General features: G+C 38.7%; 1 protein-coding gene across 2 annotated transcripts in view; it reads right to left on the bottom strand.

The window, feature by feature from the left end:
- LOC122811177 overlaps positions 1 to 13304 on the bottom strand; it is a 3180768-nt gene that overhangs the window by 2480677 nt on the left and 686787 nt on the right. For both annotated transcript variants that reach the window (XM_044082849.1, XM_044082848.1), the window contains exon 5: positions 9908 to 10052. In XM_044082849.1, the coding sequence (XP_043938784.1) occupies positions 9908 to 10052 (145 nt within the window). The remainder of the gene's footprint in view (positions 1 to 9907; positions 10053 to 13304) is intronic.

Here is a 13304-nt window from a genome sequence, read left to right as displayed (position 1 = left end):
GAATCTCCGACGCAGAAGCCAAGGGCACCGATCCCGAGGACGGAGCCGAGGTGATCCGTGCCGAGGCACCGAGAGGGAGAGTCGGCGCCGAAACATCAGTTCGGCTCTCGGTCCCGGAACCAAGGATAGATTGTCGGCTCCGCGAGTCCGGGAGAGGTTCCGACGGAGTCGAGGTAAACGGTGCCGACCGAGAAAGGGACGGTTCCGGCACCAAGGGCTATACAATCAACAAATCAGCGTCTACCGGCTCCGAGGGCTGAACAGGTCTCGGAGGAGGATCAGATGGAGACAAGGGGAGACTGCAATAAGTTTGGATAGGGCCGTGTTCTCCATCAGCTTCTGCACCACATGGTCTATGTCGGAGAGGGGCTTGGAAGACCGCGTCGAAGAAATCGAAGATGGTGCCGACCTCAAAAGAGCCGGGGGTGGCAGTTCTGTCACCGGTTCCAAGACTCGAGGCTCGGTGACAGACACTAGTTCGATACTTGGCCCCGAAGTCTGTGGAACCGGTGAACGAACTTTAAAAGAAGAGCTTGAAGCCGATGACGTAGGCTCCGAAGTCTTCGACTCCTTCGAAGATTTAGAAGTCTGGTCTGACTTATCTAAAGCCTCTTGAAAAGCAGGCTTCAGGAGACCCCTGTCCATGAGCTTCCTGCGCCTATCTGTCATGACCCTTCCACTAAAGGAGTGACATATGGAGCAGTCCTCCTGAAGATGGAGAGGGCCAAGACAGTAGACACAGGGGCTATGGTTGTCTGTGACAGACATCTTCTGTCTGCACTGACATCTCTTAAACCCTGACTTAACCTTGTCAGACATGTCAAAAAAGTCACAATAGCTAGTGAAATTACACCAATACACTTAAACTTAGCCAAAGGCCAAGAAATAAAGTTATGAAGTAATAACTAAGTCAAATCCGAAATTTAGTGAGTGGGGTAGGCCCTAGGATCCTAATTCTAAACAAAATTGTTTTAAAACACTAAAGATTTAGATAATCGGAACCGAAGACCCATACACACACACACACACACACACTAAAAAGTGTCCCAATCCAATAACTTTAGATCAAAATTTTTGAAAAAAAAAAAGGTAAATCTTATCTGAAGTTGGCTCAGAGCTCTTCAAACGATGTGATCAGTTGCAGCGGCAAACTAGATCTGAGGTAAGGGCAGAGGGAATTGTGGGAGATAGGTTGGTCTCGAGCTTCTTCTCGATGCAGAGCTTTGCTAAGCGGCTGACTCAGAGCCAAGGATCGGCTCCTAACCCATGTGTAAGAACAAACGGCGAGACTGAACACTCTCAGATCACTAGTTATGTACTTTTTTTGTAATGATAAGGTTCACAACTCATTTTAAATATGGTCAAATCCAGTTTATTTGCCATACATTAGGGCTTGCAGAATCAGGTATCACATTTGAGAGGTAACAGAATCTGTGGTAGTTCAAGACAATTTACAAATCAAGAAACTTTGACACTTAAGACATCCCTTTTCAGATGCAAAACTTCTCAGACTTAGAAGAATAAGTCTGAAAGATGAAAGGCTTTGTCATTTCTTCTTTCACCACCTCCACTCCTGCTTTGAGACTTAGTGGCAGCAGAGAGTCATAAACACATAAGCACTGAGGTGGAGCCAATTGTCAACCTGTCTGAGGGTAGTTCTTCACATGTGCAGTGTACTTTTTTCTGTTGCTGGGGAAGCACAAAGGAGTCTAATGTAGGACACTTGGTTTGGATGTTCATCCGCTCTACTGGGGAATTATATAACTGGCATCAATTTTTAAAGGAGTTGCAGCAGAACCTGGATGCATTCAGGATGCATATACAGCATCCTTCTGGGTGGGTACCATCGGGTGCAGTCACTTTAGGTATTAAGGTATCATTCTTTTGTTGAAAACCACTACACCTGGATTCTGTGACTTCTTTCAACTTGTTTGTCCTTATCAAAATACAAGCTAAGACATTTCTGGAGGGAAGGAAGTGAAACAAACAGGTGAGTTCATGGTATAATTTATCAATAACCAAATCTTCCTTAACAAATGGTTATTCTGGTGGAAACTATAAGGTCAGAAAAATCTCGTGCTGTGAGGCCTCATAGCCCAATTCATTTAGCCAACTGCCTACAGTAAGTGTGGACCCTCTTCTAAATTTGACTATTCATGCTACACCTTCGGGGAATTTTAATGATATTCACCATGATAACATTTTAGTATAAGGCTTATGGAATCCCCACCCACTAGTTTGAACTCCTGGTTAGAATGGTTACTGTCACTACAGCAAACTTCTACTAGTTGAACTTTGGGTGATTCGGCTGCAGAAAACATGTGAACAGAGAATATTTCATGTACTCCGATTAGTGTCTTTGGTCGACTTGTTGTGGTACCAGGATCCGTGTTTGTTGCAGAGAATATCAATGACAAACTAAAGCAGTTGGATGCAAAATTGCTTAAATATAAAAAACTTCAGTTAGAACTTGCCTATTTTAAAGAATGTGCCAGTGAGGGTATAGTACCTAAGGGTCTTCGTGTTTGGCAATACCCCACTGGCCTTATAGGCGGTTCAGACTTTCACAAAGACTTGATTAAAATATTGAACAACCATGGAATTGAACTTTTAGGGTTAATTAGTAAACACTACCAAATCATGGTGGATGGTTCACTACATGAAGTTTCTGTTACAGATGAAGAAATTAGGAAGGATGGTGACTTTCATAGATACAAATATGACTATGAAAGGTCCTTCACGAGTATTGACCAGCATATAGAGAAGCTAAAAAGCACAAAGCTTAAAAAATTAAATTGGGATAGAGAAGCGTATGCAAAAGGTTTTGCCTACCCTGCACCACCATTGTCACAATCTGGTATACAGAAAAATTTGGGCATTCAGGAAGTTACTGCAGCAGTAGCTGTGAACCAAATGGCTCTACCTGTTCAGGGATCGGAACGGAGTGAAGAAGGTTGGACATATGTATCCACTAAAAAGAAGAGCAATGCTTCTAATAATAACACTAGCAATAATAACACGAACAACGTAGGAACTTATAGAATGAGGACTAACTTTGTGGGCCAACAGCATGGTCCAAACAATGGAGAAAATTTTCAGCATCCTGCCTCAGGCTACAAACTGAGGCAGGGAGCCCCGAAAGTTTGCTACAGTTCACATCAGAAACAATAGAGAGTGAAGGACTGGAAAGTCAGACTTCAGAACTAAATGGATTAAAACACACAGTAGTGTGTAACACGCAAGGTGACTTTAATATTTTTAATTATTCTGAATTTAAATTGGATTTGGTGCTGGCTGATTTACTAGCAAAAGGACTTACTTTTGTCCCCACAGTAAAAACTAGCATAGCAGAATTAATTACAGATTTTAAACTGTTTACAAGAAAACTTAATTTTAAAGTTTTGTTTGGGGAGGGGCAACACACAGTAACACAATTTTATGTATCTAGCACTTTCTGCCCTCAATTACAACCTACTATAGCTTTGTTTGAAAAAGTGTGTATATTAGATTTTTTTAACCAAGTAACTTCAAACAAAAATAACAATAATAAAAAAAGTTGTACTTAGAAATTCAGCATAACTAGAGAAGAAAAGGAAGCTTTATCTGTGCTTCAGCAAGCCCGAGTGAGAACAATGAAACCGTACAAAGGGTGTGGGTTAGTGATACTAGACTTGGATGAATATATTAAGAAAATGGAGCTAAACATAGCTTATGCTAGAATTCATTCTATTTTTGATTAGTTGTTTATTGAAGCAAGGATAGATGCAGGAATTGCTGATTTTCTTGATACACCAGCACCAAGAATACCTACTATCTTTGGAGTTCCAAAGATTCACAAGTCTATCACTAACCCCCCTTTGAGACCATTAGTGGATGCTAGAGCCAGCATTACTTAACTCTACTGTTAGTGATAAAAGTATCTGAGGTCGAATTTTTATATATTTAATATTACTACACTGCCATACATATAATAGCTGTGGTAATAATCTATAATAATGAGTAGGTGCTAATAGATGGCAAATGTAGAGTAATAATTACATAAAAATAACAGATATGAAACAGATGAAAAAGTGCAGGTGAGAAGAGAGGCATGGAGAGAGAGCTAACTAAAGTTATAAGATCAAGGCAAAGATAGTAATACTGAGTTGCAAAAGGATTAAGATCTTAAGTTGGAATATCAAACAGAACAGACAGCAAATGTGCAGGTATAGTCTTGTACAGAGAGGTATTCAAAGGCTTAGAACATTAGGTGATCCTACATCTACAGGGATAGTTCTGAAAATACCATTACATTACATTTTCTTGGCAACAGAAAAGACAAAATAAGCCTGTCTACCTTGATTTTTTTCGATCTGTCTCATGCCTGCTCGACTGCCTGCTCGACTGCCTTCACAGATTTCCTCTCCCACATCCTCTGGAAGTCTATTTTAAGAATCTCTGTGAAAACATACTCTTAGAGATTCAGGAAAAGTTAATACCTACAATCTCCTGTCTGTGATCCTCCTTCCCCCTCTGTCATTCCTTTTCAAAGTGACTCCATCACATCTTTTTGGCAATTTTGTTCACCAATTTCCTGTCCTCCCTATTCCTTTTTCATCTAGCTCCTTACTGTTCCATGAACCTCTTGTTAGCTTTCCTTTGAATTCCTTCTAGAAGTCTGACATCTTTTTCCTTATGTGGCCTCGACAACATCACAAAATATTCAGGGGTGTGGTCTGACCAAGTCCCTGTGGAATTTTGAACATTACTATGTATTGATAACCTTTTCAACTTTACGTGGAGTCAACACTCATTAATCTTTTTCAGCACAAGTGGGATCTTTAGAAAAGGGTAGGAGTAAATTACATGGTGTTGCAAGGGTGTAGTGAAGGGAAAAATTGCACAGAAGCAAAATGTTAGAGGGCACAATTGAGAGCGCTTTCTGTACCAAAATGCCAATACAGAAATGCATTTGGGTTCAGTGTTTTTTTTCCCCCATTTTTCATTTTAACAGCTAGGCTGTGTATTGGCTACAGTACTGTAGGAAGGCCTTTTTTTTTGTTCTTCACTTCAAGACATACCTCTCAACTGTTCCAAATTCCTCAGAATTTACCAATTTTGTGGGCAAAATAATGGAGTGCCCTGAATTTCTGAATAGCCCATTCAATTCCAGATTTCTTTTTTTTATTTTATTTACAACTTTAAAGCATGGATGATGTCATCATGTCATGACCAGAGTATCCTTCACCATCATCAACATGCAGGGTCATGCATGATGGCATCAGCTTCGTGAGGGAGTACCTGACTACATGTGGACTCTCAGAGACCCGAGAGATTCAAAAATAAAAAAAAACGTAAGTTGCCTGGACTCTGGAGAAAGCAGAAGATGTCTTCCTAGAAGTTAAATACAGCAACTTTCTCTATGGAAAGCGCTCTACAATATATATTCTTCATCTTCAGTGCTTAAAGTTTGTATGTTGCACAAAAGTAAGTGCATGAGAAGAGGTTCTACATGGCTCAGGTAAGTGAAGGACAGTTACAGCTATGAGAATGACACATCAGCGGTGGTTTAGAATGGCAACTACAAACTAAGTAATCAGGAAATTTTTGTTTCTTTTGTTCAGACGGGGGTTGATGGCTTTGCCTGTTTTAGTATGGTGACTTGACTTAACTGGGACTGGTGTACTGTGATGGACATGGGTGCAATGTTGCTGTTCACCAAGGTAATGTACGATACTTTTTGTTGACTCACTTGAATATGACAAAGTACACAAAACACACTTTCAGTGGACCAGTCTCCGTAGGGTATGCAAAGGCTAGCAGCCAAAAATGTGAAAATGCGCATGTGTTGTAAACATACTTCAGAGAGATGAGTGTTTTATGATTATAGTAGTGGTGATGTTGTTTGACTCTAACTCTTGCTTACTGAACCTTTTCTACTGCCAGTATGTTTTGTCTGTTAATTGATTGATGTCTCTAACAGCAGGATTTATTTTGAGGGAGCTGGTTATTTAATTGCATAATTATATTTCCCTTGAAGCCCTAATATTTATAGTTTGAGTTTGTCACTAGTTGTGCTTTCGGATAGTGTGATGTGCCGACCCAGTATTCCCTGCCATCTGAAGGGAAAACATCTGGTAGTTTTTGTGATAGTTGTGCATTTTTGCGATGCTCTGTATGCACGTGACCTAAATGTGATGATACAGAGCGTAGGTCGGAGAACCACTTGTGACACTGCTGTCACCATGTTGTCATTTACAGTAGCCAGGATGTTTATCTACCTTCTAAATGAACTTAAGTGTGTGTGTGTGTGTGTGTGTGTGTGTGTGTGTGTGTGTGTGTGTGTGTGTGTGTATATATATATATATATATATATATATATATATATATATATATATATTTTTTTTTTTTTTTTTGGAAGATGTACTGCTTGATTATTAGTAAAATTTTTAATGCTTATACATGATTGAGAAGACATACCATGTGGTGATGGCACTGTATTTAAACTACTTGAAAATAATTTTCAGCACACCTTTAGTTAAGAAGCAATTCAGTATAATGAGAGAGCAGTGACTTGCCAATTTGGCTCTCATCTTTGACATGACCTAATGTTCACATGGTCGTTTTCTTTTTATTCATTTGAGGCATTAGGTGATGCTGTGTTTTATATGGCAGTTTTGAGATTAAAGTAAAAACTGTCTGGTAAAGCACATGTACAAGTTTGTTTGAAAGTTGTACTAGGCAAATAAAAACTTTGGTACGTTAGAGTACATTAAAAGTATATATTTTACATGCATATGTGGCTCTTTGATTTGCTGACTGCTTATTTTGTTAATTTGGTAAGTAGGTTGGACCTTTCTCAGATGTGCTTTCCAGTAGCATGGTGAAAAAACAAACAATATATTTATGTGCAACTGTCTATCTGTGTCATTTAGCTGTATTTTAAATGTATGTTTGGATATGTATGCTCTATATGTGTTGATATGTAAAGTTGTTTTTTATGCATATTTGTATGGATCTATATGCATGTGTATGTGTGCATTACATGTACTTCAGATTACATTTGAAAATTGTGCAAGACGTGCAAAACTACACTGTTGCAAGATAAGCTGTGTTTGTTTGTGGAGGAATCTGACTTCACCTGTCTGTCAAATAAAAGAATGAATGCAAATAGTTGAAGTAAGGGCACTCCACATGTTTGCTGTGATCACTCGAACCTATAGACTGCATGATTTTCTGTATAAGTCTGATAGAGAATTAGGTACTCCTAAAACTTGAAGCAGGTAGCATTTTCTGTATATGCAGCGCACCTGTGTGTTGATTTCTAAAGAGTACCATCAGCTGGATTTCTATAATACACTAACTTCTTAGTTATACCCTAGCTACCAGCCTAAAACAATTGTTAATCACTGCACTGACAATCACACAAAGCCATTCTGTTGAAATGTGGTTGGGAGGTTGGCATACTGACTAAGGTGTTAACCTTACAAACACAAAGTGTAGGGTTTGATTCTCACACGGGATGATTGGCTAGGCTTAAAATGGTACACAAGGGCAATTAGCCTAGTACTAATATATTAAACTATTATGCTGTAGGGATAGGTTTCATTCTGGTAAACCATGTCCCTTAACTTCACTGTATAAAGTAGAATAAGTAGTTTTTTTTTCTTCTTATTTGTCTGGGGAGGGGATGGCTATGATTAAATAGCAATTTAGCCCTGGCAAAAGCTACATGTTGTACTTTGGTAGAAGAACAAAGGGCAGAATTAAATCTGGTGGTTCTGATTTGTGCTCACAGAGAGGTTCCTACCATATTCTAGCATGTGTACATAGGTGAAGGGGGGGTAGCACTTTTTTTTTTCAATTTAGATTATGAAAAAGCACTACTAACTTGAAGGGGGATGAGGCAATCATACAGTCATGTCTAAATTATAGGAATACCTGGGTAATTTTTGGTGTTTTAAAACTTTCCATAAAGAACCACCGAGACTGCTACAGACTAAATGTAGTTAATATAATTATAATTATTCTGGTGGTGTTTCCTTTTTTTTTTTGTTTGGAGTAAAATGTATGTATAATTCAGCAAGTTTATTCTGGTACAGTTTTAGAGTACCCTACCATTTTTATGATAGACATCCCCTAATCATTCAATGTCTATCTGACAACTTTTACATAGTTGAGATGCTGTTGCTGGCTTAATACTTGAGGAAACGTAAAATATCAAACGCAAGTTTAAGTTAATTACGCAAGTGAACTGCGTCTCTTTAGTAAAAATAAGCTGAATTCTGTGACATCTGTGCAAGAAAATGTTGCTTCTCCCTCAGCAGCATTGTAAAGGGCTTACAGTTTTTTTTTATTATTTCTATGGCTACAAAATTCACTTTTGTCATTGGTGAAACTGATTTCATGTTTGGAAGCTTTAAAATTGCTAGTTGTAATGGGGTGACCGGCCTGACAGACAGTGGTGGGTCACATAAACAGACTGATCAGGTTGTTACTACTTTGTTTCTTTAGCATAAAACCTCTTCTTGGTGTACTGTACTTACACAGATCAATGCTCTTATTACATGTTACTGAGTAGGATGACTGGCCCAGAATCCCTTTCAGTCATTGCTTTGGCCACATGGGGTGATCATACCCCTTAACAGTCCAGATTTTCTCCTCATACTGTATCCCAGAATTCAATCATGGTGGTGGGGTTACACAATTATGTATGCAAATTCTATGTTAATCAGCATCCACATTTTTGGCCAGTTGTACCTACTTTTCATATGCCTTTGCCCAGATTTTTGATGTCTCCAGGTTGAGTGCTTCAAGAGCTGAAGGGGTGGGCTGCAAGTTTGTAAGCCAGCATGGGCACTAATTGAGCTAGCTAGGTCTCTGCTGTATGATACATATTACGCCTACACATTTTTTATAAAATCAGGTTGTTTTTGTTCAACAGAGCCACCTCTTATTTCCAGCATTCTTTCCTCCATCATCAATTGTAGTGCCCTCACATAGGTGATACATGCTATTAATCTCTTCATGAAAGAAATTATGTTCCCATTAAAGAGGTGTGAGTAGATATGAAAGGAGGAGCGTTACTTGGATCTGAAGGGTGTAAGAAGTTTTTTCTTTTACTGAATGGTATACACCCTGTCTATCCTGCAGGGAAGAACACTCTTGCACCTTTAGCATTGCATGTCTCTCCATACATAAAAGCCAAAGACATCAGTAGGGCACACCTAAATGGATCATCCCTACAAATTCTCTTTAACCTCTGAAAAACAGAACCCTTAGTTTGCTCAATCAGAAATCCATCCTTTGACCACTAAATCACATTCTTCCAGGTGAGCTCTCCTCTTCAGTGCTTAGTTGTCAAACCTGGATCACATATGACATAGTCAAGTATTCTGCCTCTTTTTATTATGCAAGATCACATTTCATCATTATCATGTTTATCTTTTTGTCAACCTAACCAACTTTAGCGTGCCTGAATACAAAATATACTACATCTTTAAATATAACAAAGAAATAACTTCAAAACTTTTGTTGAACTTCCTGTGGATTAAGTGTGAATATTTTAATGGCTGTATGCTGCGGTAGCATTGTCGCCTCACAGTAAGACGCTGTCCAGTTCGATTCTCAGCTAGAGCATCTTCTGCGTGGAGACATGCATGAATGGGCATACCTTTGTTGAAGGTTGTGCGTCAGGGCTGGCAACTCGGCACGTAAAAATCTATCTGCCAAACATTAGCGGACCGGAGTTCCACTGTGGCGACCCCTAACCAGGAAAGGCCGAAAGACACAACAACAACATTTTAATGGCTGTAATAACAGGAAAAGTGAACAGTAATTACTCTCTTTGAATCCTCAAATCACACAGTTTTCTACTTTTACCACTTTATTTTCATCAATCTTTGCCAATTTCTCCATCAAAACTTACCGACATGACTGGTATCCATCTCTGAGACCTGACTCCAGTTCACTAATACATGCAATTTTTCCTTCTCTTTTTCGACAGGCCTCCCTAGCTGTGTATAGATTAAAGGGATATGGATCTTCACTGGGAGACAGAAGCTGAAATATATCTAAAATACAATTAAAAGAAAACATGACATGTATCTTACAGAAAGGCTGCATTTATTCCAAATACTTTTATTTTTTATGCAGTTGTCTTAAAATTTTACTTTAGGATATTTTGGAATCGGTCTCATTTAATCAAAAGGCAGTTCATCACAGTCTGTTCTGCTGAGCCTAATCCACTGAACAGGTTATTCACTAACCTTTTTTTTCTACGGGAAGACCCCCACACCCACTCTGAAAGGAAGGCTTACCCCAACCAATAAAACTAACTCCAAGTTTATCATATCTGTAGATAAGGTTAGAAAAGTTTTAATGAACTGACCATTTGGTCTATGAATCTTGATTAAACAGCATTCTGTCAATCATTAATCAGTGGGATAACCTTTTGCCATAACTGGGCAAACCTGTTACCACAATCCTTGCACATTTAGGGCAACTAATGACAGTTGTAGGCACTTCAGGGAATTTTTAAGATACCCCCTCCTGTAATCTCTACATAAATGTGTTGATTGTTGGCTTTTCCTGTTAAACTGCTAGAATATAATTCATGTTCCCATGGTTCTAATGAAATGGAATTTTGTGACTGTTAAAGTGCTACCAAACTTTTGTTTCAGTGTTTTCCAGTAATAGACCGATAGTTAACCTTTCAGGTATACAAGACAAAGGCCCATCCAGTGCCTACTCTGCTTGGAATCAGAACACAGAAGTTAAACAAACTTACTGAATCTTCAAAAAAACGCAACTCAGCACCCCACATTTCCACATTTTTTCTTTACTGCCTTCCCGAATTGTCTGATCTAAGTCTCTCTAATACTACTCTGAATTGGTTCTTAAGCTACCTTACCAACAGACAGCAGTCCGTCAAGCATCTCCTTTCCTTCTCACCCTTCCTCCCTGTCAACTGGGAGTACCACAAGGCTTCATTCTTGGGCCAGTGCTATTTAACATATTCACTGACTCATTCCACACTTCATGCTCCCACTCCTCTCTCATACAATATGCAGATGATTCCACTATCATCTCCACTTCGGATAATTTCTTTCACCTCCACACTATAACCCAAAACTCTTTCAAGTCTGTCAAAAGTTGGTTAACTGACAATCAACTTCTACTCAACCCCCACCCAAAAAAAAAAAACAAAAACACTTATTTTATTCCTCCTGAAATCCCTTTCTCACCTTAAATCTTAATTCACTATCACATCTCTTGACAACATTGCAATTAACATAAAAACTCAAACCAAGCTCCTGGGAGCTATCAGTGATGATTAAGTAAAACTCAACCTACACGTTCAACACTGCATAAAAAAGACTCACCAAAAACTGGGCTTGCACTATAGAAACAAAAAAATTCCTCGCTAAGGACTCTAAACTCTCTCTCTGTGTTGAGTATGCATACCTTCTTCTTAGTCTACTCTATGCCTCTCCAATCTTAACCAACCTGCAATCCTCACTAAAGTCTAAGCTTGAACTCACTTATAGCAAGGTCACTAGATTTGCTCCAAACCAACACTAACTCACACCACTACCTTTCTTTCAAATCCCTAAGCTCACTAGAATTCACTCACCAGCTCCTTCTAGCTCACTGCTCCTTACTCACTCCATCATCAATAAACCTACCCCATGCTCCATTATCTCAGCCCTCATCTACTTCTATACTCCCAGTCATTCTCTCCAGAGCTCTGGCCAGTTTCTCTTGGAAATCTATAAGCCCAAAGAAAACAACTGGCCAACATCTATACAGCTACTCCACTGCCTCAGTGTAGAAGGAACTTCATCTAACCATCAGAACTATATCCAATACTCGCATCATAAAAAAAAAAACTGACTGAACTCATGGATCTGCTCCTGCCAAAGCCCAACCCAGCTCTCTTATGGTATGTTCCTTTTTACTCTGAGTCTTTTCCCACTTGCACATCCATTTTCAAACCACCCCTAGTACTTTAAGCATACAGTATCTCGTATTCTGTTGTCCTTACTGTTCCACGTAGGTACTGCCATCATCTCCTCTGCTTGGGTTGCATTTTTATTTCATATTTCTTTACTCCAGATGCTGCAGATTTGTTCTACTACATACTGTATTCTGATATTTTATGTGATTTTTGTAACCACCATATGTCTTCTATTATCATTTACTTAATTGTGTCCGGATTTATTTTTTTGTATTGTATTTGAGATTTTATTGGTATATACAGTTACCTCTGTATTAGACTGTCTTTTATATTTGAAGCTTTCTGTACTTATTGTTATTTCTGCTATGATACATGCTCTGTATGGAGCTTTTCTCACTGGGCCTCCACTGAAAATGAGCTCATGTTCAGTTGGACTAACCCGGTTAACAAATGTCAAAATAAATAATAATAAATAAATGAAAATAGTCAGCAGTCCCTTATGTCTGTGTCACCATATCTTAAACAAATGCAGATCTTACATGCACTGTTCTCCAAGAGGTCTTCTGCAGCTTTCCATCAGGAATAAATGTTTCCTTACACATTTCTTAAATTATTTTATCAGCTGGTAAAGTATGCATATTTTAGTGATGTGGACATTGCATAGATTTAAATATGTTAACAACACATACCATCTTCTTGTGAAATTCCAGTATCAGTATGACTCAATAATTCTTCTTTCTAACTTCATTTTTTTACTGTCTTTCTGTTTTCTTTTCCACATGCAAATATGTGTCCTAGCATCAAAGAATCAGTAGCATCCTCTGCTAATGGTCACCAAGCCTTCATTTAACCTCAGAAAAGTAGATAATTGTATAGTTTGGCAGCAAAATGAAGCAGAACCAAATAATTTGAAAACTCAATCCACTGAGCATATTACAGTGGACCAGACATGTAGTCAAGAGAGATTCATAGCAAGTACGGTTGGCATGGCTTAACTCTATGACTAAGCCAAAGAAGGTACACTGAATAAACTATAAGAAACTGACAAGATTAACTGAATGAGAAAAGAAAGGATTGAGAGAACGGTATTTTAAGGAATGGCAGAAGTGATACCAAGACAAAATATATTCTGCAATCATACACAGTATAACCATAGATGTCCAAATAAAAGAAGCTGTACTACAATTTTTTTTCTTAATGCTGCAGGCTGGTGTTTATCAATGCTGAATTCTTTGTGGTGTTGATGCCGAATGGTTTGGTTGATTTCCTCGAAAAAGGGAGAACAGCCTGCATCATCTTCTGTTCTTTTTTTTTTCTCTTGAAAACTATGTCAGCAATAATTCTGCACATCCAGCCTAACAAGAAG

Source organism: Protopterus annectens, chromosome 9.part0 (genome assembly GCF_019279795.1).
Source record: "Protopterus annectens isolate FY-2018-M chromosome 9.part0, PAN1.0, whole genome shotgun sequence".
Classification (NCBI taxonomy): Eukaryota; Metazoa; Chordata; order Ceratodontiformes; family Protopteridae; genus Protopterus; species Protopterus annectens.
The sequence above is the reverse complement of the archived record's forward strand: the minus strand, read 5'-3'. Positions and strand labels throughout refer to the sequence as shown.